We start from the raw sequence: 27121 nt of genomic DNA, 5'->3' as shown, positions 1-27121 counted from the left end.
AACCAGGGTGTCAGGTAGAACCAGAAACAGCAGAAAACCTCAAAACAGAATGAAGATCATTCCTACAGACTGAATAGAGAACTTCTTTCATTTTATAAAAATTTCCATAGAATCTATAAGACCCACTTAGCCGTTCATTTAGGAAGTCTCATGCCCAGATATAATGAAGTTCATCAGTGTACTGTACTGGCTTAAACACAGGATACAGCTTTACCAACCTATTGGGCTATTTCAAAGACATCAATCAAGAACCTGGCCAACCAATACAATCAGGGAGTTCGGGAAAATCTCTTCCCTCCGGCGAACTCACCGTTTAACTTTTGCTGAGATGGGCACCAAGCTTTTCTTTCCTGATCAAGCTTGCTGCATAGGGGATCTGTAAGATAAAAACAAGCAAAACTCTGCAGGTAAGCTAAATTTGGAGACAGATGTGCAAGGGAGACCTTTCGTCATGCCTAACAATTCGAATGCCAGTGGGTCTTCCCTGAGGAGGAAAGGTCTCTATCAGCTCAGCAGTATGGAGCTTTCAGGGCATCACACTCCTAAGGCCTGTTAAAAAGCACGATCAGGACAGGACAGGTGAGCACACGGGGCTGTTGCTATAGCTTGTCTCTGAGGCTACTCTGTGATATTTCACTCACAGAAGTTTTCAAGATTTTGCATTTAATAATATGGTATTCTTATTTTTTATTTAGGTACAAAAACAAAGTTATGTTATCATGTATGTCCAAGGTCACAAAACAAGAATGTGTTTACAAACTAGTTTAATGTAACCTTTCATTTAAATGGAGTGATGAAATAATACTATCATTATAAATGGCAAGTAAGATTAACCAACTAAACACAAACTACTACTCTGGGTTATTTCCCAATAACTACTAAAGAAGCATCAGAAATAATTGCACTGAATGGAAAATATGACCCTTGAGAATTCTACCTGGATAAACTTGAAAGTACTTGTCACCTCTGGGGCATTGAATGAAAGCCTATCACATTTGATATGCTACTTTTCATTAGAAAATTCAAATGGTTGAAACTGGACGACATATATTATTTAGATTTGCCTCTGCACTAACCCCAGTTAAGGTATTCTATCATTATGTTACTTACCATCATCATTACAAAGCTTAATGCAGAACTCCAAGGATTCGAATCTATTTTATACGCAAAGAAATAACTACTCAACCTTCTAGGATGTTACACAAAATATGGCTATTATGTAAAAGCAACAAGGGAAATAAAATTATTGTCATTCAATTAGGCAATGTTTTTTAATACTTATATATATATTCCCATCATTCCCAGCATATTTATGTTTTGCTCTCCTTTTATACCAGTCCATAAATAAGAACCTTTATTAATGGAAGGAGCTACAAATGTACAATCACATTAGTGACTAAAATTAGCTGGACCATTTTGCTGTAATAACTGGTTAGTTGAATCAAGCAGTCTTTTCAATGGAAAACAAGATTAAAATAACCGTATCACTATTTTTATACACAACCACAACATGGATGTATCTGATAGGTGCATATCTGATAAAGGGCATGGATAGCAGCATTGAAATTAATGATTCATATAGTACCATAAAAAGTTCAGTGTCCTAATCTCGTATTTTAGGACGTGAGCTGAGATCAGCTAGATACCTATGACAAGAACAGTTACATGGGGACCTACTCTAGTTACCTCTTCTTTTCACTCTAGGTCATGCTACACCTGCTATTAACACAGACACACTGAATCTTAATTTTCCATTGTGGTGCATGCTGCTATATGCCAAAGCACATGGATCACCTCTCTCTAGATGCATGAAAGAACAGAGACTTAAAGGAATTATGTTATTTAGGATAACAAGCAGAAATTATGCAAACCTTGGGTTACAAGGAATTACCTGAAAGAATATATCTGTGCCCCTCTCAATTAGCAAGAGTCCTCAACATCAAGATTAGATACTGTTAATGATTTAGTGAGCATCTACTCTGTGCCAGGCACTTCTTGTATAGTTAAGTCAACATCACCCTGGGCTATCTCATCCTACCCCAAAGAAAACTGTCTGAAGGGCACTACTGTTAGATCTAAATCAGAATTCTTCCCTTCCCTTCCCTTCCCTTCCCTTCCCTTCCCTCCCTTTTTTTCCAGAAACAACAATGTAGCATTTCATTAAGATGGAAACCTGAGAAGGAACAAAGGACTCAGGACAAAGAGAGGACATTTTCAAGTGAGAACATTTGATCCCAAATCTCCAGGTTGGAATTTAAACCTGGGTCAGGAATTATCTCCACTCAAACATTTACTGTTGCATTCCCCCCCACCCCCGCCAATAAAACAAGATGAAATAAAAGCTAAACAAAAGCAAGACAAAAAGCAAAAGGTTGCAAGCTAAAAATCATGGCTTTTTTACTATAAGTCCTAAATCATGAATGGTAAATAAACAATATATTAGAACATGGCCCAGTTGTTAATGAGAGCTACCCTATTTCATTGATTCTATTAATACACTTTCCCCCTTCACATTTTAACATCTCTAAAATTGGGTTTTTATAATTGATGGTGTCTTAGAACAAGAGTCGAAAGCTTCTTTTCTTGTGATCCATCAAGTCATGTTGCCTCTTACAACTGACAATACTTAAGATTCCATGAAATGCAATATTGGGTTTACAGAGACCTCAGCAAATACTCCAAGCATGGGAGCTCAGGATCCTAGGGGCTCCACTTCAGTTAATTATTCCACGTAAAGTTCCTGTAATAGAACTTACAAAAGCCTTCTTTTCATCTGGACCAGCTTACACGTCACCAAGACTGGCATGGACAAAAACACCCCTTAAAGTTATTATGTAACTTCTAAATTACCTAGTTGACTCTAGTCTGTCAAAAGTATGGAGAGCTTTCCAAAAAAGATAAACTTCTTAGTTTGTGCCAAGAGAGAGTTAGCCTAAGCTCAGACATTCAGGTGGGTCAACATCTTGAAAGGAGAAAGATGAGAAGAGGCCATATAACTAAGGAACAAGTAAGTTGTTGTCAAGATGCATAGCAATAGATCAATAATTGGAAAAGGTCCCGGTATAGCCCAAGTCTGTCGACTGCTGGAGAACCTTAAGGCAGACTCTGCAGAAGCCCAGACTTGCTTAAGTCCTCTGACGTGCAGGGACCTCCTTTAGTTTCATATTTAGCCACAAAACCAAAATCCTCTAGTGGCCCAGAGTTATTTTTTTGAAAATTATAGTGCAAAAAAAGTAACTGTTCGACCCACTTTTAAAAAATGTAAAATACATACAAAATTCTCTGGGTTGAGAAGATAGGAATCTGGGCAAGTTCACATCCCAACGAACATGGGAGAATCTCCAAGGAAAGAGGTATCACTGAAGGGCTGTGCCCTTCCTACAGAGGGAGCGTTTTTTTCCAGCAACGAGGAAGACCTACTGCTCCCTTCCTGCAAGGAAGCACCATTCCCACCATCAGGAAGTTGTAAACTGCTTTTTTCAAGTCTACATGAATGAAACAATAGTACGAATCTACTGATCAACACGATTTTACTTGAGGCTTTAAACATTTTTTTTATTTCTATTGAATTTATTGGGGTGACATTGGTTAATAAAAATATTTGTTCCAGGTGTACAATTCTATTAACACAGCGCTTCTGAGCCTTTTTCATCTCATGGCACATATAAACTAATTACTAAAATTCTGTGGCACACCAAAACTATATATTTTTTGCCAATCTGACAAAAAATAGGTATAATTTTGACTCATTCACTCTGGACAGCTATTGCCATTGCTGTTATCATTTTTTTATTTGACAATCCAAGGCAGTGGTTTTCAACATGTGGGTCACGACAGGTACTTTAGCAAATAAAACAAGCTGAATAAGGGATTAGATGAATTCCTGTTCAAGTAAACTTGAGTCTGCTTTCACAGGGGTCGCCTAAATACATCCTGCATATCAGATATTTACATTACGATTCATAACAGTAGCAAAATTACAGTTATGAAGTAGCAATGAAAATAATTTTATGGTTGGGGGTCACCACAACATGAGGAACTGTATTAAAGGGTCGCGGCATTAGGAAGGTTGAGAACCACTGATCTAAGGACGAGAGGTCAGTGCCCCTGACTAAATAGTCAGGTATTGCATATTTTAAAAATTCTTTTGAGGCACATGGTTGAAAATCACTGCTATAATACATCATTGTATACTGTATTGTGTGTTCACCACCTCACGTCAAGTCTCCTTCCATCACCATTTATCCCCACACATTTCCTTCTGGTAATCACCATACTGCCTATGAGCTTTTTTGTTTTGTTTTTTGCTTAATCCCTTCACCTTTTTTACCTAGCCCCCGAACCTCCCTCCCCTCTGACAGCTGTCAGTCAGTCTGTTCTCTGTATCTATGATTCTGTCTTCATTTTGTTGTTAGTTTATTTTGTACATTAGATTCCACATGTAAGTAAAATCATAAGTTATTTGTCTTTCACTTAGCATAATACTCCAGGCCACCTCACACCTGTCAGAATGGCTATCATCAACAAATCAACAAACAAGTGTTGGCGAGAATGTGGAGAAAAGGGAACCCTCGTGCACTGTTGGTGGGAATGCAGACTGGTGCAGCCACTGTGGAAAGCAGCATAGAGTTACCTCAAAAAATGAAAAATGGAACTGCCTTATCACTCAGCAATTCTACTTCTGGGAATATATCCTAAGAAATCTGAAACACTAATTCGAAAGAAGACATGCACCCCTATGTTCATTGCAGCATTATTTACAGCAGCCAAGACCCGGAAGCAGCCCAAGTGCCCATCAGTAGATGAGTGAATAAAAAAGCTGTGGTACATTTACTCAAGGCTTTTCATGGAGAACTTTGAGACCTTTCACCCCTGGCTGCGTGCAACTGTGACTGCAGCATTCTGGACAAACAGCAGAGGGCACTTTAAGCCTAGTGCATTTGCTCCATCTGTGCTCCTCTTTAGCAATCCAGCAAGTTCCAAGGATGTGAATCTGGGTCGTCATTTATCATGTGCTCTCTGCTGCAGCATGTCCTTCAAGAACTGTGACTAAAACAGACCATGTCTTAAACAAATAGACAGTAGTAGCTTATATATAAATGCACTTGCTTAAAAAAATTGTTGCCAAATTAGCAATGAAAAATAAAAAGATTATGAAGGCATCATAATAGTCTCAGCTTGTATTGTAAATTATATTATACTAGAGGCCCGATGCACGAAATTTGTGCATGGGTAGAGTCCCTAGGCCTGGCTGGCGATCAGGGCCGATTGGTCGTTCTGCTGTTCGGTCGATTTGCATATTAGGTTTTTATTTTATAGGATTCCAGTTCTTAGAAAAACCTTAATCAAAAGGTTATAGAGAGCAAAATATCTTCACCTTTAAAAAAATTTGAGATATACTTGACATAAAACAATGTATGTGTTTATGAAGTTTCTTCACTTTCTTCTTAACCCTAAGGAGTGATTCATTTTGTTTTTAAAGTGAAACACATTTTTCCTAAAATCACAGTTTACTTGTAAATGAGAAATCTGTGGCTCTACATTATACTAAACAGTAACATCTTCATGAACTTGCTAAATTCTGTAACTTTTGTATTTGGTTTATAGTGAGAGGACTATATTTCTTAGGTTGTCTAAATAAATCTGGTTTAGCAATGAAACATTTTAAGCACTTGAAAACCCAGGGCAGGAGTGGGGGAAGGGAAGCTTTAACACAAACGGTGTTAAGTGCTATAAAACTCTAATTTTAAGCTATTGTAAAAGTTAGCTTGTGGTCATGTATAAATGTTAAAGATACACATGCTTTAAACCTGACACTGAGAAAAATGCACAAGGAGAGTCAAGCATTTGACTCTGCAGTCATCATAACTTGCATTTAACAAACTGGAAAAGGAAGCAATGGTGCAGAAATTACAGTCAGTGGAGAATCTAAACATGCAGGAGCCAAAGAAATTCATAAGTTTTCTTTCTACAGCAATGGCACCCAAGATGCTTTCGATATCATCTTTTGAATAAGAACACTGTAACGACATAGTATAAATACATCGTGGGTCTATGGGAATCATTACAAAATATGATGATTTTAATATATTTGAATTCTCCATTATTGCAGGATAGAGTGGGTTTTTATCTCATCCAAAGGGAAAAATGCCTATTCTGTAGGCAGAGGACTATTCTGTAATATATATTCCGTAAACTTTAAATATTAAAATAATTTTGAGTAAACTGTCGGGTTCTTGGGGAACAAAGTATGTAACCATATTTACAGATGAGTTAGGTCATTCAACTAAAATATTGGGAAAGTCAATAGTTATGATACCTAGCAACTTCTTGATAATCTTCAGATATAATTTTCTAAAGGCATTTCCCACAGGTACTTTAGCAAATAAAACAAGCTGAATAAGGGATTAGATGAATTCCTGTTCAAGTAAACTTGAGTCTGCTGCCTCAGTTCCAAAGCAGATGGCATAACGTGAACACAGGTCCTTCCTGCACAAAAATATCTCCAGCCACCAAGGCTGAAACAGTTCCACTATGAAAGTACCCCTTTGAGAAGGGATGTTACTCATATTGGCATAGCGTTTTATGACTTGTGTGGGCATTTCATGCTCATTACACACTTCCTCCTTACTACATCCCTATCTGGGCACTAGGCTAGACCTTCCAACAGGTCCCTTTGGTTGAAGAACTAACACTTAATGAACTATATGGGATGAGTCTTGAACTCAAGTTTGTAGACCTTGAAGCTTGTGTCTGTTCGTTATAAGGACAGAACAGTAATACATAAGCTTCCTATAATTCAATACTACACCTTCCTTTTGCAGTTTTGGTAGTAGTTACTTAGCACAAAAGAACATTTGAGAAAGTCATGACCAAACCAGGGAAATCTGAAAAGAATTAAGAGGACTGCTATATGAGAATATCAGAATTGGGGCAGGGGGCGTCCATGAGTAGTAATTCATTCAAGAAATGTTTCTTGGGAGGCAGCAAGAAGCTCTCGGTATCTTATGGTAGGAGACACTAAAGAAGAGGAAGAAACAGGAGGGACAAATTATGTCTATTTCATCAATTTTTATGTTGTTAGCCTAGATATGCCTTTGAGGATTTCAGGACTTATACCTACAGGCCTAGGGGTAAAAATTCTAGCTTCTTCCAAAGAATTTAATTTACAACATGAAATAATTTACTATCTAGAAGAATGTGAATTAATAACACTTGTCTAGATAAATACATACCTATGATAAAATATTCTTCAATACAGAATAATAAAAATGTTTACTAATACCAATTTGTATCTTCTATGTACCAACTATCTCAGAAGACATGAGACATTTTTTTCTTCTATCAATACTGCCTGCTTATTACATAAATGCAATATCATTTCCTCTTTTACTAAAGAAACCAAATGTCAAAGAAAATTAAGATGTTTAAGTTACATAACTAGCCTTAAACAGGGGCACTGAAGTAAATAGTTTCCTTTCTTTTTTTTTAAAAATATATTTTATTGATTTTTTTACAGAGAGGAAGGGAGAGAGATAGAGAGTTAGAAACATCGATGAGAGAGAAACATCGATCAGCTGCCTCCTGCACACCTCCTACTGGGGATGTGCCCACAACCAAGGTACATGCCCTTGACTGGAATCGAATCTGGGACCTTTCAGTCCGCAGGCCGACGCTCTATCCACTGAGCCAAACCGGTTAGGGCAATAGTGTCCTTTCTTAATGCCCATTTTGCTAGACCCACCACCCTGAAATCACAAGTTTTTGGTTTGATGTGTGACAATTTTTGTTTTAAGAATCTGAAAACAATGCCCTGAATAAAGCCAGTAAGGTCTTAAAATTTTATATCACTCTCCAATCCTATTTTTTTAAATTCTTCCTTTGAACAAAGAAAACAGTAAGTATATTCATAGTAAGTAATTACTAGTTCTTATTGTGAAAAGTTATATGTATATTTTAATCCTTGTAGGAGATTAAGAAAATCCTTTTGCTCCCAGTGAATTTAAGTGCAACAAACAAACAAACAAACCAAACAAAAAACCTGAACACACACAGAAGCAGAACAAGAAGAAAGATCCTGTTTAAGAGGCACTTTACGTTGAGGTGGTTTTCAGAACTGAGAGTTGTGAACCGGCACTTTGAGATCAAGGAAAACCTCAGCGGGGCGTTAAGACTGACAAGCAGCACTGTTAACAGAGCCCGGAATGGAGAGAAACATGAAGCACGGGTTGCTTTAAAAATGCCTCCCAGCACGAGCATGGCTCCTTCCATGCAGAAAGCAAAGGTTAATAACCATCCTTCTTAAATAGTCCTGACAGAGAGCTAGATACCTGTCTCTTTAGACACGACAGGTGGGTATGCAAAGACACATGCTTAATGGTATAAGGATAACATGGGCCAGCTCAGAAATGCCTTGCCACCTAAATTATAATAATCATGCTATGAATAATACTGAGAAGCAGTGTATGTCTTTACCCAGGTGATTACAAATATCTTACCAACACTGAGCAGAAATCATTTCCCCATCCCACTCATGAGAAGGAGGAAGCTGGGGAGACTGCCTTTTTAAAGGTGTATATTTTTCATTGATTTCAGAGAGGAAGAGAGAAAGAGAGACAGAAACATCAATGATGAGACTCATTGATTGGCTGCCTTTTGCACGCTCCACACTGGGGATCGAGCCTGAAACCGGGGCATGTGCCCTGATCAGGAACTGAACCGTGACCTCTTAGCTCAGCGGTTCTCAAGCTGTGGGTCGCGACCCCTTTGGCGGTCAAACGACCCTTTCACAGGGGTCGCCTAAGACCATCCTGCATATCAGATATTTACATTATGATTCATAACAGTAGCAACATGACAGTTATGAAGTAGCAACGAAAATAATTTTATGGTTGAGTCACAATATTAGGAACTGTATTTAAAGGGCCAGAAGGTTGAAAACCACTGTCTTAGCTCATAGGTTGGTGCTCAACCACTGAGCCACACTGGCCAGGCAGGGGAGACTGCTTTAAAGGTGCTAGTGAATAATACCAGATGTATCTGCAGGGGGGACAAAAGGCGAGGAATTCAGAAGGAAAAAAACAAAACAAAAAGAAAACCCACTACATTTATTTATCAGACATCTTCCTGTTTCCCTAGAAATAGATCTTAGTGTCCACTTTTAGAGATGATTAGGCTAGAGTAACACACTTGGTTTGGAAAGAATTCTTTTCCTTTCATTATCCTTCAAGTGAATTTAATTGATTAATAGTGTTCACACTTCATTCTATTGACTGTGGAGAGCCTGGCCCTGATCTGGGGAGTGAAGGGGAGAGGGAGGAAGATGGGAGACAGTGGCCTCCACGCAGTGTCTGGCGCATCCCAGCACTGTGTTGGGAAGTTTGTGCAGTAGAAGACGATGCAGGTACCTCTGGTTCGCCCACAGAGACAATGTACACATCTGTCTATTAACACATGGTAGGTAGTTACATCCCGAGGAAGCGTACTGACACATCTGCTTATCCTGTGTCTAAGTAAATCTCTTGGTAATTAGCATGCAAACCAGCTGAGAAGTGGGTGGACCAAAGGCTTTCACAGCAAAAACATGAACAGTTTCTAAACAAGCCCATCCAGCTGCCTTTATTTTAAAGTAGAAATGCAACTTACAATTTGTAGCTGTTGCACCATTTCTTCTCGGTAGGCTAGTTCCCTTTTCATCTGGTCCTGGAAATTATCTAGCAGGAGAGAGAAATAGAGACAGAAATGAATTAAAGTGCAAAATCTACTTTTAGCATATTTTGTGAAAATATTACTGACAGCCCCATAGAAAACCCCTCCCCTATCTAAATATATAAAAGCCTAATATAAAGAGTCCACTTGGGCGTTCGACCAACCGGGAGTTTGATCGCTCGCTATGACGTGCATTGACTACCAGGGGGCGGCTTGGAACAAAGGAAGGCCCTGGCCACAGCCGGCAGCCGCTAGGGACCCTACCTGGGCACAATTTCTGTGCACTGGGCCTCTAGCTCGATATATATATATTAAAAGTAAATAACATGGTTGTTTGAAGGAATGTTTTCAAGATTCTATAATTTAACCAGAATAGACAGTAAACTCTGAGGGGGTAAGGTCTATATCTTACATTTCACAGTATCTCACAACCCATGTAGTACAATCCCTTGCATATCATCACTCTCAGGAATGTCTGGGCAATCCTGTTTTCTAGTCTTTGCACACGTGAGAAAGTCGCAAGTACCTCAAGCTTCCACTGCCTTCAGAAGTTAGTTCAGAGGGAGGGAGAGGGTGCACCTCAGATCACAGGGAATGCGGACCCCTGTACACAAAATGCCGTCTGGGTGATAAAATGTGGGGCCATTAGATATGGCTGCCTGGCTTCACTGCAGCCTGTCCCACTCCTAAAAAGAGTGCCTGACTGCCAACCTGCACACTTTCTCTCCCTGTATCAGCCTTATTTTATGGTCCTTCCTGGGCCTGGTACAGTTCTACAGGCCCCGCCTCTATGTGAGAAGTATCGTTATGCAAACTATCTTTGCCATTCTACATATTGATCATTTTTAAATTGCGTTTATGGAAAAAAATGACTTCCAATGTATATATCATGTTGTTGCATTTTCTAGATGTGGTCTTTTTTAAAAAAATGTAGACTTAGCACGGCCTTTTGCCGACGGCCTTTTTCTGCTTTAAATGGTAACACAGTGTCATATTGCATCTGTGGTGGATAGTCAGGTCAGCAGTTTAAAGGAACCAGAAACACAGTCATCACCTTTCCCCCTTCTCTTCAGCCAACTGGTGTGCGAGTCCTGTACATTCTACCTCCATTCTCCCCTCTCTTTGCCATTGTTACCCCCAAAAGCAATAGTTTCCCAGTGACCATCTGGCCTACAGTCCCTTCTTCTCCAAATCCCTCTCATTCTGCTGCTTAAAAACCTGTGATGGCTTTCTACAGCTTTCAAGATAATAGATCCTTTACTACTCACGAGGCGCTGGGTACTAGACAGTAACAGCAGTATTCTTTTATTTTACTGACTTCTACCTTTCTAGACTATGTGAATTCCTTCACCAACCTCAAACACATATCTATCTTTCCTTCCCCAACCTCACACACATATCAATCTAGCTATCTATCATTTGTTTTATTTTACTGACTTCTACCTTTCTAGACTATGTGAGTTCCTTTTCCAACCTCAAACACATATCTGTCTATCTTTCCTTCCCCAACCTCAAACACATATCAATCTAGCTATCTATCATTTATTTTTTAATATATATTTTATTGATTTTTTACAGAGAGGAAGGGAGAAGGAGAGAGAGTTAGAAACATCGATGAGAGAGAAGCATCGACCAGCTGCCTCCTGCACGTCCCCTACCGGGGATGTGCCCGCAACCAAGCTACATGCCCTTGACTGGAATCGAACCTGGGACCCTTCAGTCCCCAGGCCGATACTCTATCCAGTGAGCCAAACCGGCTAGGGCACCTATCATTTATTTTTAAAGACTTTTTAAAAAAACAGTTTTAGGTTCACAACAAAGAGCAAGGTACAGAAATTTCCCATGTACCCTTCCTCCCACACATCCACAGTCTCCCCAATTATCAACGTCACTCTCTAGAGTGGTACATTTGTGATCAAGGATGAACGAACATTGACATGTCATAATTCTCCTAAGTCCACAGTCTACATCAGGGTTTACTCTTGGTGTTGTACATTCTGTGGATGTGGACAAATGTATAATGACATGTATCCATCATTATAGTATCAGAGCAGTTTTACTGCCCTGAAATCCTCTGTGCTCTGCCTACTCATCCCTTTTCTCCACCCGACTCCTGGCAACCACTGATCTTTTTATTGCTTCCATAGTCTTGCCTTTTATAATTTATTTTTTTAAAAGACCCAATCCCTAATTTCACCCCTGAATTTAATGTGAAAGGTTCTGTTCTATAGGTAAGTATGTGGTGCCATGCAATGGTTACGGGAGAAGCTTTCATTCCTTTGGGGAGTGAAGGGGCACAGTTTAACTGAGGATAAAAAAATCATTAGGCCAATGTCTCTAATGAGAATCACTTAAAACACAACTATTTTTGGAAACATAGTATAAAAGGAGGGAGCAGAGAAAAAGCACGGAAGCACAGCCTGCCAGCCAGCACAGGGGCAAGGGCTGTGCTCTGTTAACGTGCCCACTTGAAAGGCCAAAGGGTTTTCCAAACAATAATAAAAAGTATCCAGCCTAGATTTCTGGGACCAGAAATAGAAAAACCCACACAGTACATATGGTTTACCAGGTAGATCCTACTCGTCAAGCTACAGGCTCACAACAAAATTGTGGACAAATGTATGATGACAGGTAGCTATCATTATAGTATCAGAGTAGTTTTAATACATTTTTAAAATTATTTAATTTTTAAAAATTGTTTTTAACACACTTGTTTACATTGTCTTCATTTTGTTATCATTGCTTTCAAACGATTGAGACTTTTGGTCTATACTGGTAAAGGAGAAGGAAGAAAGAATAGACAAGTTTGCTAGGGAAGGTGGACACAATGTGGTGGCAAAAATGACTTCGGGATTTAGAGCTGCAAACACGATCTGACCAGTCACTTGGGGTGGGGGGTGCGGGGGGAGGAGGAGGGAGAGGGAATGGTGGCATGTTGGGGACAGGGTCTCTAATCATTTACTCCCGTCCAACTAAATGCAACTGTCTTTGCAGGACGTTTGACCAACTGTCCTATTGTCATCACAAAGTGACCTTGATAAGGGTGAACTCTTCCTCATCCATTTCCTCCAAACACGGATTTCCACATTTCCACCCAATTCTAGATTACATTTCTCCCACCTCTCCTTACAATGCCTGCCCTCTCTGCTCATGTCTTACCCAGTTTGTCAGCGAAACGCATTGTCTAGACAGGGGTGGGCAAACTTTTTGACTCGAGGGCCACAATGGGTTCTTAAACTGGACCGGAGGGCCGGAACAAACGCATGGATGGAGTGTTTGTGTGAACTAATATAAATTCAAAATAAACATCATTACTTAAAAGGGTACGGTCTTTTTTTTTTTAGTTTTATTCATTTCAAATGGGCCGGATCTGGTTTGCCCACGGCTGGTCTAGTATCAAACCAAGTTTCACTGCCTATTCCACTCTCGATAACTACAGCCCAATAAATCTCGAGAAGTTCTGGCTTCTCAAATCAGCTGGTTTACTGTCAAGTCCCTGCAGCATCTAAATATCAAACTTTATTTTTTTTTTAAATATATATTTTATTGATTTTTTACAGAGAGGAAGGGAGAGAGATAGAGAGTTAGAAACATCGATCAGCCGCCTCCTGCACACCCCCCACTGGGGATGTGCCCACAACCAACGTACATGCCCTTGACCGGAATCGAACCTGGGACCTTTCAGTCCGCAGGCCGACACTCTATCCACTGAACCAAACCAGTTACGGCTAAATATCAAACTTTAAAGTGGACTATGGTGGCAACAACTCACATCACCATGGAGCAGTCACTGTGCTCAACACTTTGTATATTTCACTCAAGTAATCCTTTCAGCAACTCCCTGAGGTAGGTGTTAGCACCGTGTTACAGTTGAAAGGGCTTAGGTGATAGCCTAAGGTTTCTCAGTCGCTAAGGTTACTCACTGTGCTCCTCTGCTCTGAAATGCATGCCTGGCCCTGCTGCTTGAGCCCAGGCTTCCTCCCTGTATTTCCCCATCAGGGTTTTGCAGAGTATTTATGGAGAGCAGCTCTGGAAGCTCCATCCCAGCAAGTGAGAGACTTGCTTGTTCCTCCTCCTCTCAATTTCTGACCCCCCTCCCAATATAGAGATGCTTTCTCCTCCTCTTCCCCTTTCTCTTCTTCCTCTACCTGGTCTTCCACTACCTCCTCCTCTTCCTCCTTCCTCTAATCTTTATCCTCACCTTTATTTATTCCCCTGGTCCTCATTAACCCTCAGAACCACAACAAGAATCCCAAGAGAAACTCAGAAACTTATTCTAGAACTAGGGGCCCAGTGCACGAATTCGTGCACCTTGAAAGGAACTGTGGGCCATGAGGCTGCGGTGGGCACAGGGGTGGGTCTCGACCCATCTTCCATACCCCCAACCGGCCCCTCCTGCCACGGCCCCGGTCCCCTCTCTGCTGGCAGCCCCACTCCCACGGCCACCACTCCCATGTGCTGATGGTGCCAGCCCCGCTCACACTTGCAGCCGGTGCTGGAGTCGCCGCTCACATCCACTGCTGGCACCCGGCACCAGGTGCCTGCAGTGGGTGCGAGCAGCAGGTGTGAGCGGGGCTGGCGCCGGCAGCAGGTGTGAGCACCGGGTGGGACCGTGGCGCACAGGAGCAAAGAATTTTCAGTAACCACCAGAGGCTTGCCCCGATGACAGCGACTGGCACCCTGCCTTGGTCTGGTGCCCATCTCACCTGCTCCACCATCCCGCTGTGGCCGACGCCTGCCATGTTCCGAGCACACCCCCTGGTGGTTAGCACACTTCATAGCTACCAGTTGTTCGGCTGTTCGGTTGTTCTGGTTGTTCTGCCATTTGGTCTATTTGCATATTAGCCTTTTATTACATAGGATTGCTTTTCTAGAGCTCAGTGCTAATAATCTCTTCCTCCTCCTGCTTAGTCATCGCAGCTGACATTACTGAGCACCAGGGACGTGCACAGCCCTTCACGGACCCCCTCATTTACCCTCTCATCTTCCTACGAGACAGGAATTATCGGCCCCATTTTACAGGGTCCAGGGTCCTATAACCAGGAAGTGGCAGAGCCCCTTTTTGAAGCCAGCATAGCTGAACTCGGGTCGGGTCGATTTTTGAGCCTGGGTTCCTACTTGTCACATGCGGTAGCTTAGCCGAGTCCCGTGTTCTAAGTGAACTGGTTTTAGGGGTTGTGACTATGAGTGTCTGTCCACCTCCTAGTAAAAAGCTCTGCAAAACTCCAGGCTTCCTTCTGATACAGATGGCTTTACGAAGTTCGGTCTTCCCCTTTCCACCTGAGTGAATCTAAATCCGCCCACCAGCCTCAAGGCCTCTCACGTGTAGCTAACCAGCACACAATGTGCATTTGCTATTTCACTGGTGTGAAATTAACTGCCTCTTTGCGGTGTGTCTAGACCACGCATTATTCAAACGTGGGCACACGCACACCACTTCCTTGGTCAGTGGAATACACTGCAGATAAAAAAGTGGAAAATTTTTTGTTGTTGTTTAATTGAAGTGTTTTATATGTGTGGTGATCACAGAGGATTCATTTTAATTCAGATCAAAAGGCTGAATGACAGGCCTGAGTCAAAACTGGCCAGTTGTACTATAACATTCTAACTTAAAAAAAAGAAAAATGTACATGTTGTATATAGTAGAGCAGTTAATAAAGAAAACTTATAAATGATTATAAATTAATTTGTGCCAATGATTCATTAGCTTTTATTAACGGAATCAATCATGGCTACACTGGCTTCAAGGAAGGCAGGGGGACACTTTAGGGATTCCAATCGGCTCTGCTGGATCTAAAAGCTGGGATTTGCAAACCTGACAATTAGATGAACATCAGCTTATAGGGGAAACTAATCATTCAATGTTTGCTCAATTCTGTAAGGAACCTTGCAGTCTTTCTTAAGATATAGTTTTAGAAATGAGAGAACTCTAGATCCTTTGAAAGCATCTGCTTTTTAAGGTTTCAAAGATTTTTTAATACATTTCTCTTTTTCTCGAAGCTCCAAATGTCATGATGTTCCTAATACACTATCAAGGCTGTTGACCATCCTCCAGTCGATCTTATTTTAAGCCTCAGCAAGTTCAAAATACGGGAGTACTGTGAGCTCCACGCCTCCCGCCAGGGCACTAAGAGATCACTCACTTGGCACACCCTGTAACTCCTGCGGTCAGAGCTCTCTTCCTTCATGCGTCCTCTTGCTTTTACTGCGCTAAGTGTTCTGGTGGAACCCAGTTTGACATGTTACCAGGAACCTAGCCCCATTCAAAACTGCTACCTGAGAAGACACGACTTTCAATTGTGCTGATGAGTACATTGGAGAGGCCCTGGTGAACGCAGACCTTCCTGCTGATATTATTAAAATAGTCACAATTCCTGGAAAATCTTCTTCCACATGCTGGTCTTGGGCTCTAACACAGGAATTGCCAATATATGTTTTGTGATGCCCAGATTAATAAACAAGGGACATGCTAACATTCTAAAAAAGTATCTCAGAGAAATTAATATCAATTTATAGAATTTAAAATATATGTTCACATACTATTTTATTTCCCACTTTCTCTGGAGAGAGGACTATGAGTAAGTAAAACTCCAAAAGCTTTTAAAAAAAAATACTACTATTAATGTATTTGTCAAAATGTGACCCGGACGGGGGCTGGTGGATTTTAGAAATCTGGACACCTACATAAAGTCTGAAATTCCAGGATTCTGGCAGCACAACCAATAGCGTTTATACTAAAATATCTCCTGCCATCAAAGTTGAAATGGAATTTTTACATTAAATATGGAGACTCCAAAACTACTAAAATTATACTAATTTCAATCAACAAAACAAACATGTGTACATTGAATTGATAAATTTTAAATCTTCATATATATGCGTATTTCAAGAACCAAGCAGCTCTCCAGCCAGCACAATCTGAGAATATGAATTAATTGTTCTTTTGTTTTTTCTCTCTTAGGGAATAAAAATACCTGAGGAATTCTTTTAAAAAAAAATATACAGCCTAGCCCAGCTGGTGTGGCTCATTGGCTGAGTGTTGACCTATGAACCAGGAGGTCACAGTTCGAATCCCAGTCAGGGCACATGCCCAGTGTGGGGCATGCAGGAGGCAGCCGATCAATGATTCTCTCTCATCATTGATGTTTCTATCTCTCTTTCCCTTTCCCTTCCTCTCTGAAATCAATAAAAATATATTTTAAAAATAAATACATCCTAAATATTTCTGAATATTTAAATACATCTACACATTTAATGGTATGTTTGCATACATATTTTAAATATACACAATACATACATACAGATACACATACACCGCTGCAATAAATACCAAACGTTCTTCTCTGAAATTTCATCTGTGAGCTGATTCAAAGCATAAATAAGAGACTAAAATTTCCTAATATTTACATGGAGATCACAGGAAGACTGAGCAGCACTTTACACAGTCACCTAATCATCAGAAGTATATTCTTTAGCCTAATAATAGGAATGTCATCAGATTTCATAATGCAGTGAAATAAAAGTGATTTCTTACTGAATACTGGGAAAGATGTATTTCCTTTTAACACTTGGAATTCTTGTTCCAGTCGTCTCCGTAAATCTATTTGTTCAAATAAAACCTTCTGAAGTTCTTCTAATAAAGAAAAAAGGAAGAGTCATTTTACTAATCTTTGTAAATAACTCTCCAGAGAACTGTTATATATGGCAATTTATTATTAGAAGACGAAATATTTTACCAGTTTAAAAAGTGTTGCATAGACATAGGATAGATTTTGTGCAGAAATCCATGAATATAAATCAATGTAATATATTATTTTAAAGTATTATATTACAGTGTCATGTATTGATTGATATGTATGCATTAATCTCAATTATATCCACCCAATGGTCCATATATTATTCATATGTTGCTTGTCAAGCTTAAAATACGGCGCAGAACAAAAATATCCTCCTATTATCTCTATAAGTCTTTTAAAGCGAAGAGAAGTTCCACAGAATTAAAACTTTTCTTTACCTTTCCCCATATTTTCTACATCCTTTTTGAGAGAATGAGGTGAATTTGTTTCTTGAGTGTGTTCACCTTAAAAAAAAAAGGAGAAAAAATATTAGTTTTGTGTGGGATATTTTCTGAACCTTTTTCTCTTCATTTTGTTTCAATATCTACAAAAGAGCTTATTATTTACCATAACTTGAAACTGGAAGTCCTCAGAACCAAATGTCCTCATTTGCTCATGTTCAATTCCCCAGAAACACGGGGGGAGCTAGAGAGAATGAGGGCACAGCCTTTGTGGCCTGTGATGGCAGCTCCGTGAATGTAGATTCCTGAGTTAGCCCCTCTCCCCGCCCCAGTACTACCCCTCCTTTACAACGAAGATAATTGTTAGAACGGGCAAGAGAGGCGGTTGAGCAGTCAACATTTCTGGAAGAAGTCTGATCAGAGTCCCTCTCCCTTCAGAAGCGTGAAGAAGTCTGCTGACTAGTGGAAGGCCCCCAAACCGTGGAAGCAGAAGACTCCTGCCATCTGGAGCCACCAATGTTTGGGACAGTGAAAAAGCAGTGGGAGGAGGCTTCAGTTGTCCTTGAGAGAGAATTTACAAGCCTGGAACAATTTCCTAATAAGTGATAGGGTTTTTTTTTTTTTAATTAACCTAAAACAGAGACTAGTTATCTTATATTACTTTGTATTAGTCACATGCTTGCTGATAATTTCTTAACTACTTGCCTTTAACCAATAAAGACTATATTGTGGGTAAAAGTTAGATTGTTTTTCTTACCTATTTTGCTTAAGTGCCAACCAGAATGAAGGCAAGATAAAGAAAATGTATTTAGCCGAAACCGGTTTGGCTCAGTGGATAGAGCGTCGGCCTGCGGACTGAAGGGTCCCAGGTTCGATTCCAGTCAAGGGCATGTACCTGGGTTGCGGGCACATCCCCAGTAGGAGATGTGTAGGCGGCAGCTGATCGATGTTTCTCTCTCATTGATGTTTCTAGCTCTCTATCTCTCTCCCTTCCTCTCTGTAAAAAATCAATAAAATATATTTTAAAAAAAGAAAATGTATTTATCTACATTCATAAATTCAGTCTATACAATCCAGAAATTATAAATAAACTAAAGAATTCCAATCATTCAGCTAACCAGATTTTTTTTTTTTGCAAATTTCAATCAGCTACCTGCAACTATCCATAAAATGTGATATGCTTTCCAAAGAGGTGAGGCAGTACAGACAAAAGTACTCTGAAGTTTCATGGGTTTTTGTCCCCCTAGTTCGCCTCCTCTGTGTCCCTGGAAGCTGTTCACTTACTTGCCTAATTCATCCACTAGATGGCGTGCTACTTGGAGGTAGGGCTCTGTCTTTCCTGCATGGCTAGTGCCTAGCACAGTGCTGCACATATAACAGGTATTCAATAAAGTGTTTTCAGTTGTCACCGAAAGGAACCTCGGGAGGCTGTAAATTTTAAATTATAACCCGGGCTAGAATGCATCATTTCAATTCTCTCCTCACTATTTACTCATTTCCCTTCCTCAGCAAGAAATGGAATGTAATGGCCCTGGGCACTTGTAGGAATACTGGGAGATTTCGCTGTCCAGGTAAAAATTCCTACAAGGAGGGACACAGAATTTCTCCCCAAAGTGGCAGGGAGACAGGTCAGTACCAGGACAGACAGGAAAATCCTTAGCAGGATCTTATAAATGGAGATTCTGCAGTCCACCTGAAGACTGTTGGGAGTATGTGTGTGCAGGTATGTGTGTATGCATATAGGTGTGTGTATGTAAATACATATATGTAAATATAATCTATGCAAATATTCCTACACATGTACATAGTTATGAGAAGGTGCTTTCTGCTCCCCATCAGTAAGACAATATCGTTGGCCACCATGAGTTCCTTAACGCAGGCATTTTCTCTAGTAGCTAGCAGGGGTGGGCAAACTTTTTGACTCGAGGGCCACAATGGGTTCTTAAACTGGCCCGGAGGGCCGGAACAAAAGCATGGATGGAGTGTTTGTGTGAACTAATATAAATTCAAAGTAAACATCATTACATAAAAGGGTACGGTCTTTTTTTTTTTTAGTTTTAATCATTTCAAACGGGCCGGATCTGGCCCGCGGGCCGTAGTTTGCCCACGGCTGAGCTAGAGCATACTTGCACAATCTCATTCCCACTCTCATCTTTGACATGACCTCTCTCTATAGGTTTCTGAATGTTCAAACTTTGGCTTTCTTCTCCATATAATAAAATATGAGGCAATTTCTGTGAAGCATTCTAAAAATAGACCTCAATGCAATTCCTATAAAATACTAGTATCTAAAACAAGAGTAACATGAAGGTGGATAGCAAATCATAAATACGTAAACCAGGTATAACGGTATTTTGAAAGGAAGATAAGTGCATAATATGTGCAGTTTTGACTACGTTTGCTCTAGTCAAACAGACGGTTCATACTCAATCTTGAGTCTGAACAAGAGGAGAAACAAGAATGCACAGACCTCTGCATCCATTTACAGGGCATAATAAAACCCTGCAACACTCAACACTCGGTTTAAATGAGATAGTTTGTTTCTGAATAGGCAACTCTAGAAGTCAAGTCCTTCTCACATTTTACACCGGATTCTTTTTGCTCCAATAGCGTATTTTGTGAGCTGTTTATTTTGTATTACATTTCAATTAGGTAATTAAATTTAAAAGTTAAAATATGACGTGTTAAAATGCACTTCTTTTCTACTTCACAATTAGGAGGCTTACATAGGTATGAAACCATTAAACAAACGGCTAGTAAATGGAAACTATATGAACCACAGGCAAATCTACTGATGACATTAATAATAAGCTTTTCTTTTCATCAGCTTTGTGGAGGGTTTATTAATATTTTACATCAGTGTCTATTTCAAAGAGATATTCTATTCCAACTTCTGGGTAAAATCTGCCAATTTTGAGCTTAGATCGAATGTTTCACATACAAAGGGTTTTTAAAAATAGTTCAATGCTAGTAAGTAAGGCGCACAGACGCTTCAGCTGCCTTTTGTGTATCTGGACCACTGCCTTTTGCATATTACTAATCTGTAAAAACCAGATTGTTAATGGTGGTTAAAAATGACCGCTGGGAGCCGGGATATGTTTGTTCACTATTACTGCTAATGTTTTCCATCTGGTTAACAAAAAAAGGCAGTCTAATACTAGATTAAATAAATGAGATTTAGTTGACAGTGAGATTCCAATTTTTATAAATATTCCATCAGGTTAAGTCCATTTTACTTTTCCAAAATTAATGAATGGCTTTGGAGACATCCCAAAATAAAATGCTTTCTTTTCTTCCCACTATATTCCCCCTTTTAAAAGTTACAAAAGGCAGGGTTGGAGGGCCATAGTGATCTTAATTGTGTAGAGTTATGGGAGAGAAAATTATAGCGTGAAGGAACATCGTTCTTAGAAGCAGGTCTTAAGATATATTTCAAGTCAGACTGTGAAAGAACACAGTTGGGTGGCGTACAGTTGGAGAGCAATGGGTAATTATGGCATAAGATGCATCCTGCGCATGGAGGTGACCAGTGCTGCTCCTCAAGGCTGTGTCTGCACCAGCGCTCCACAGGGGCACGTTCTTCAGTGGGACTGGCATCACTGCCTGTCAGTCCTGCTCGCCCCGAGGGGAGAGGCAGCGACATGTCACATCAGAGAAATTGCATCTCTGCCAAGTGCCGTAGAGGCCAGAGGACCAGGAGTCACGTGGTTCCTGCTTCCCTGGTCTCCCCAGCACCAGGTGGTCCCACATTCCAGGTGAATGTTCCACCCCACCCTTCATTCTGCCCTCACACGGCCATCAGAAAATGGAAGTACAAGAGGGATGGATGTGAGAAAATGCCACACTGAAGTAGACATGAGCAGTAAATATCAGATGAAGAGACTGAAGTATCTAAAGGGAGAAAAAGCCCTGAATGGTTTGGCTCAGTGGATAGAGCGTCGGCCTGAGGACTGAAGGGTCCCAGGTTCGATTCCGGTCAAAGGCATGTACCTTGGTTGCGGGCACATCCCCAGTAGGGTGTGTGCAGGCAGCAGCTGATCGATGTTTCTCTCTCATCGATGTTTCTAACTCTCTATGCCTCTCCCTTCCTCTCTGTAAAAAATCAATAAACTATATTTAAAAAAATAAAGGGAGAAAAAAAGCCTGGCCAGTGTGGCTCAGTGGTTGAGCATCTACCCAGGCACCAAGAGGTCACTGGTTCGATTCCTGGTCATGGCACATGCTCAGGTTGTGAGTTCAATCACCAGAAGGGGGCATGCAGGAGGCAGCCGGTCAATGATATTCCTCTCTCATCGATGTTTTTTATCTCTCTATCCCTCTCCCTTCCTCTCTCTCTAAAAATCAATAAAAACACATTTTTAAAAAATAAAGGGAGACACAAAAACAATAAACAAGACAGCCAATAGATTCATCAGCACCACTTTTCAAAGCAGAAGAGTAATTACTTTCTCTTAAAAATCGTGGCACAGCTCTGCTCAAGAACCTGCAATGGCTCCCATGGTCGACACCACAGAATCCACTCTAAATTCCTCCTTCTGAGCCTTCAGGTTTTCTCTTAACCTTGTCCCATGGGCTGAGCTGAGCTTTTTCTATCACCAAACACAAACCCTTTACTCTAGCTGGGCCTTTATTTCTTGTACTTGCTGGGTCTACCCTACATTGTTTCTCTTGCCTAAGGTTCCCAGACCCCTCTCCTCCCAATCCATCCAAAATCAGAATGCCAGTCCAGTCTCGGCTTCCGTAAAGCCCTTTCCAGCTTCTGCAAATGCTGCTGATCCATTCCTTCCCTGGTTGAAGTTCCAGGTGCTGATTGTCTTTACTGGGCCACTTTGTACCCAAGAGCCTGGTATGTTACAACAGATGCGAGTCTAGCTTTCTCAGCTAGAAAACCTGCTTTCTCAGGCCAGGAAGATCCTGCCCTACAGGTAACCTCCATCACCTCTACCCCAGGCAGGAGTACAGATACTTTCAACAAATACCGTTTGCACTTAATTCAATCGGGTTTGTGAAAGAAATACACATGAATGCTATAACAAATCCTCAATAGTCATAAGGGGTCTTTAAGGACTAACTCATTCCTAGAAATGAAAAAGCACACTTAGATCCATTTGTATATTCTAAGGCTTATCGTCTATTTTCAGTTTACTGGGGAAGTGTGTGATGTTTCACGTTTTATACCTATTTGACATTTTGAAATTTCTTTCAGAGATAAACAAAACCGCAGCACTGCATTTTAACCAAGACATGGAAATATTAATGTATATGTCTGTTGTTGCTTCCACCAGAAGAAAATACCTGGCATTTTTATTTATTTATTTATTTCCCTTTTTTTAAAAAAAAATATATTTCATTGATTTTCTACAGAGAGGAAGGGAGAGGGATAGAGAGCCAGAAACATCGATAAGAGAGAAACATCAATCAGCTGCCTCCCGCACACTCCCCACCAGGGATGTGCCCACAACCAAGGTACATGCCCCTGACCAGAATCGAACCTGGGACCCTTGAGTCCGCAGGCCGACGCTCTATCCACCGAGCCAAACCAGCCAGGCCAATACCTGGCATTTTTAGAGCTCATTTAATTTTAAGAGCCAAACGAATAGGTCAGATGTTCTCTTGGTGGTCATGGGACAGGAGGAAGAGCTGATTAAATGGACAGTCCTGTTCTCAAGCTAAACTCAAATTCAATACATAAGATCATTTAAATATTGTTCCCTGGATGTGTACAGGATGAAAAGTATAAACTTTGGCATTCATCCATCCTTTCTGTGAAAATACATTCTCTCTCCTTCCTTCTCCTTTTACCCCCACTTGGTCTCCTACTCCTTGTCTTGGCTGTTTCCCTGTTAACTTCTCTCTTGACTTAAAACCAGCATTCAGAGGCGCTGCCCAGGAGGCTAGCAAATTGCTTATCACTGGAAGGTCCTCTATGTTCCCCCAGGACAAGTGTCGTCCACACTTGATGAAACATTTGGAGAAAACATTTCCTTTTCTAGAAAGAGAGTGTGTTATTTAATTGTACACTCAAGGGTAAATTTAGTCAATGAAGCTATTTTGTTTTGGGATTGTGTCTATAGATGAGATACACATGTACTCTAACATTGGGATGCAGAATAAAAACTTTCAGTCGAACATCCAGATGCGTCCATAGACGGTGGGGACTCGTGTGTTCTGGTGAGGCGAGCAGGCCCTACATGATCTGCTAGTCAGGCTCCCGTCTCTGCCCACAGTCCCCAATGCATTGGCATGCCCTCAGGGCTGGGCTGAGGTTCTGCCATCTCCCCTTCCAACAGCCTGGGCACAGGGCCTGGCCTCTATTTAGAATGTTTAATTCCTAAATAAACTATGAATTTTAGTTTTATAACCTGGCCTTAATTTATTAGATTTTCTGGAATTTTTATTTTCTCTTCCCCTAAAAATCTATCTTATAATTTGGGTGGGGTCAAAGTTAATCTACAGTTAGTATAGCTAGGACATTTCACAGTAACCAAAATTCAGCACCACATACGCTTTAGAGAGGTTTTTAAGAACACTTTGGATTAAAGCATTTTAAAAAAGTCAATCACCCAGAAAGCAAGGTTAAATAATTTCCTTCTCTATCAGTGAGATATGGACTTCTGCTAACTTCTTGGTGTTAAATTGTACATTCAACTCTTCCCCTTGACATCTGGCACCTTGGTGAGGTCAGAGAACAGAAGAGGGGGAAACACACACACACACAATATCACTGAGGAAGGTACGTTAGAGAATGCACTAACTAAAATTAACTCCATTAGTGAAAAAGGGGAGCAGGAGCAAGGCTTGTACTGGTGGGGCTATAGTAAATTAAGAAGTAAGTTTTACAGTTCATGACCAAAATGTATTGTGAGTTGCAAATGCATTGCTTCTTGAATCAGTATATCAAATATTTTTGATTAGTGAATTGTGAGTTCATTTAGAATTCTCTTGAGTTTTAGAACTTGTGTTGTCAATTCACACCATTTAATTTTTTTTTCCTGGAGAGTTCTTCATCGTCCTTCATCTCCTTGAGTTTCATATAAAATATTTTAAATCATAAGAAGGACCATTTTTTATAAATAAAAAGAAACTGATATTGGAAATGTGGAGATTATTTAATTTTGAATACATATATACATATATTAAAAGACCTCAAAATTCATTGCTCATAAAAATGTCAGCAGTAATTTAGAGGTGGGAGGTTTTATCAAATTTTACAGGTGGATAAACTGAGGCACAAAGTAGTTAAAGGGCGTACCCAAAGTCAACTAGTGAGAGAGTTAAAACACAGATATACTAGTCTGTGCTTTTTAGAAATTTTCTTGTTCTTTTTTTAAAAAAAAATCATAAGCATGTTCTAAAATAGAATGGAATAATAAATCAGTGTGCCTCATCTGCTATATATTCATGAGAAGTGTAACTGCTTCTTACCATTCTCAGAAACCCATCCATAGCATATTAAGTACACTAGAGAATCATACCAGTGAAAATCAAATTGATTTTAAAACTTCTACATATAACAAGATGCAGCCATGCTCAGAGCCAATGGTGCTGGTGTTTCTACAATGAGGGGGATTGAAATGAGGATGACTCCGCTTTATGTGATTTCCTTGACCTGCCATAGCTTTGAGCTGCCTCACCAGCTTACCTGACTGCATCCAATTTCAAATCACTTAATTTCACCAAAGTTATTCAAAACAGATATGCAAAACTTAGTCTGGGTTTGCAAGAAAGTGCTGCCACTTATATTTTTGAATAGGTAACATTTTGCCCAAATCACCATTTCCCTAATCTATATTGCTTAGCTTTAAGCCATGGGTCTAATTTTAAAAAAACCTAGAGATAAAAGTTCTACTGGCTTCTGGGGACTATGGGCTGCTGAAAAAAACTTCATGTTTGGTCCCTTTAATTATACACAAGTACAATATCTGCTGTGTGTAAGGTTAATGACCATTACCAGGGAGGTTTTTAAAAAATCATTTAAAAATGTAATCTCTTTGAAATTGCTGAAAAGTAACAGTTACCAATAAGGCTGAAAGGTTGAAGGGAGGCTAAACTTAATTAAGATGATGAACTAAAAAAATCAACTGGAACTAAGTATCGTTGCTAAACTGATTTTATAGCAGGGATCAATTAAAGCAAGTATCTATCATTTCAAGATAAGTCTATAACCTTACTTGTTTAGAGAAAGGTGCTAGGAATTTCTTCATAAACGACATCTATGATTGCCATCGGAGGAAAAATTTCATATAAAAAATAAAAAATTGCAAGCTGACTTCTTAGGTAGTTTGAAAAGACATTTCATTCTTTTATGTTATACTGCATATGTACCAAAATAAAATACTGTTATTTTCCAATAATACTGATTGAATTAACATTGGCTAAAGCGCACTTGGTTATATAAACCTCATTGGATGGTATTTTGTGTAGACCAGGAGTACAGTATTCATGCTGCATTACAGCAGATCTGACCCCTCCTTTGGTTTGGAAGAAACCTGAGAGCAGGGACTGGTGTTGATGCTATCTCTGAATCCCCAAGCCCAGCAAAGTACATAGCACACAGTAGGCATTCTGTAATATTTGGGAGTAATTGAGTAAGTAAACAAATGAATGCTGTCATGTATATATGGAAGTTAACAGTTGTTACATGGGGAGAAATAACTCCATTCATAAGCAGGTTATTCTGCATAAAGCATTCTGTTGCTACCATCCCAAATCAGTTAACTACAGTCTTCATAAGGTCTTTGGCTCATCTAGATTTTTGACACTTTGCTAAATGAATGGATGTTTGGAGCCTGACCACAAATAAATATGTTAATACAAAAGCATAGGCCAATTGGGTGCCCACTCTGGGATTTTCTAGAGCGTGCATTCCAATGTGAAGACCATCAGCTAATCTCTGCCACAGCAAGGACAGCTGAAGGCACACAAGTCACACCGCAACACCAACTCCTTAACGCTTTGTGCTGTTTACAACATCATCTGCACATGCTCAGCAAAGAAACCACAGGATGAAGTTTTTGTGACCCAAGATTCCAAATCAAATTTAACAAAATATATTCTTCACCTCAACATTTGTTCAAGAATGTTTTCAACTCTTCCACATCCCACCCGTTTCCCTTCTAATACAGGATAATAATGCGATACAACCTACTATCTACATACTTTCCTGAATAATGTGAGAATGAAATTGCAACGTGGAAAATCAATATTGCAACAATGTTCTCTGGGAATTTGTATCAAATTAATTATTCTGAGGGAGGGACTAGTAATATATCAATAGTATGACTAGGTGTTATTACCAACATAACTATTGACTATAGCCCTGAGCTCCAGGCACTGTGGAAATGTTATGTGAACACCGATCCTGACTATACTTTTACTTCCTTCCTTTTGGCCTTT

General features: G+C 40.0%; 1 protein-coding gene across 1 annotated transcript in view; it reads right to left on the bottom strand.

Moving 5' to 3' along the window:
• SKOR2 (SKI family transcriptional corepressor 2) overlaps positions 1 to 27121 on the bottom strand; it is a 41632-nt gene that overhangs the window by 5056 nt on the left and 9455 nt on the right. The window contains 4 exon segments of the mRNA XM_005865761.2: positions 311 to 376; positions 9646 to 9713; positions 17243 to 17341; positions 17723 to 17788. Coding sequence (XP_005865823.2) covers positions 314 to 376; positions 9646 to 9713; positions 17243 to 17341; positions 17723 to 17788 — 296 coding nt within the window. The 3' untranslated portion in view covers positions 311 to 313.

Source organism: Myotis brandtii, unplaced genomic scaffold (genome assembly GCF_000412655.1).
Source record: "Myotis brandtii unplaced genomic scaffold, ASM41265v1 scaffold212, whole genome shotgun sequence".
Classification (NCBI taxonomy): domain Eukaryota; kingdom Metazoa; phylum Chordata; class Mammalia; order Chiroptera; family Vespertilionidae; genus Myotis; species Myotis brandtii.
Note: the sequence above shows the minus strand (reverse complement) of the source record. Positions and strands in the feature narration are given on the sequence as shown.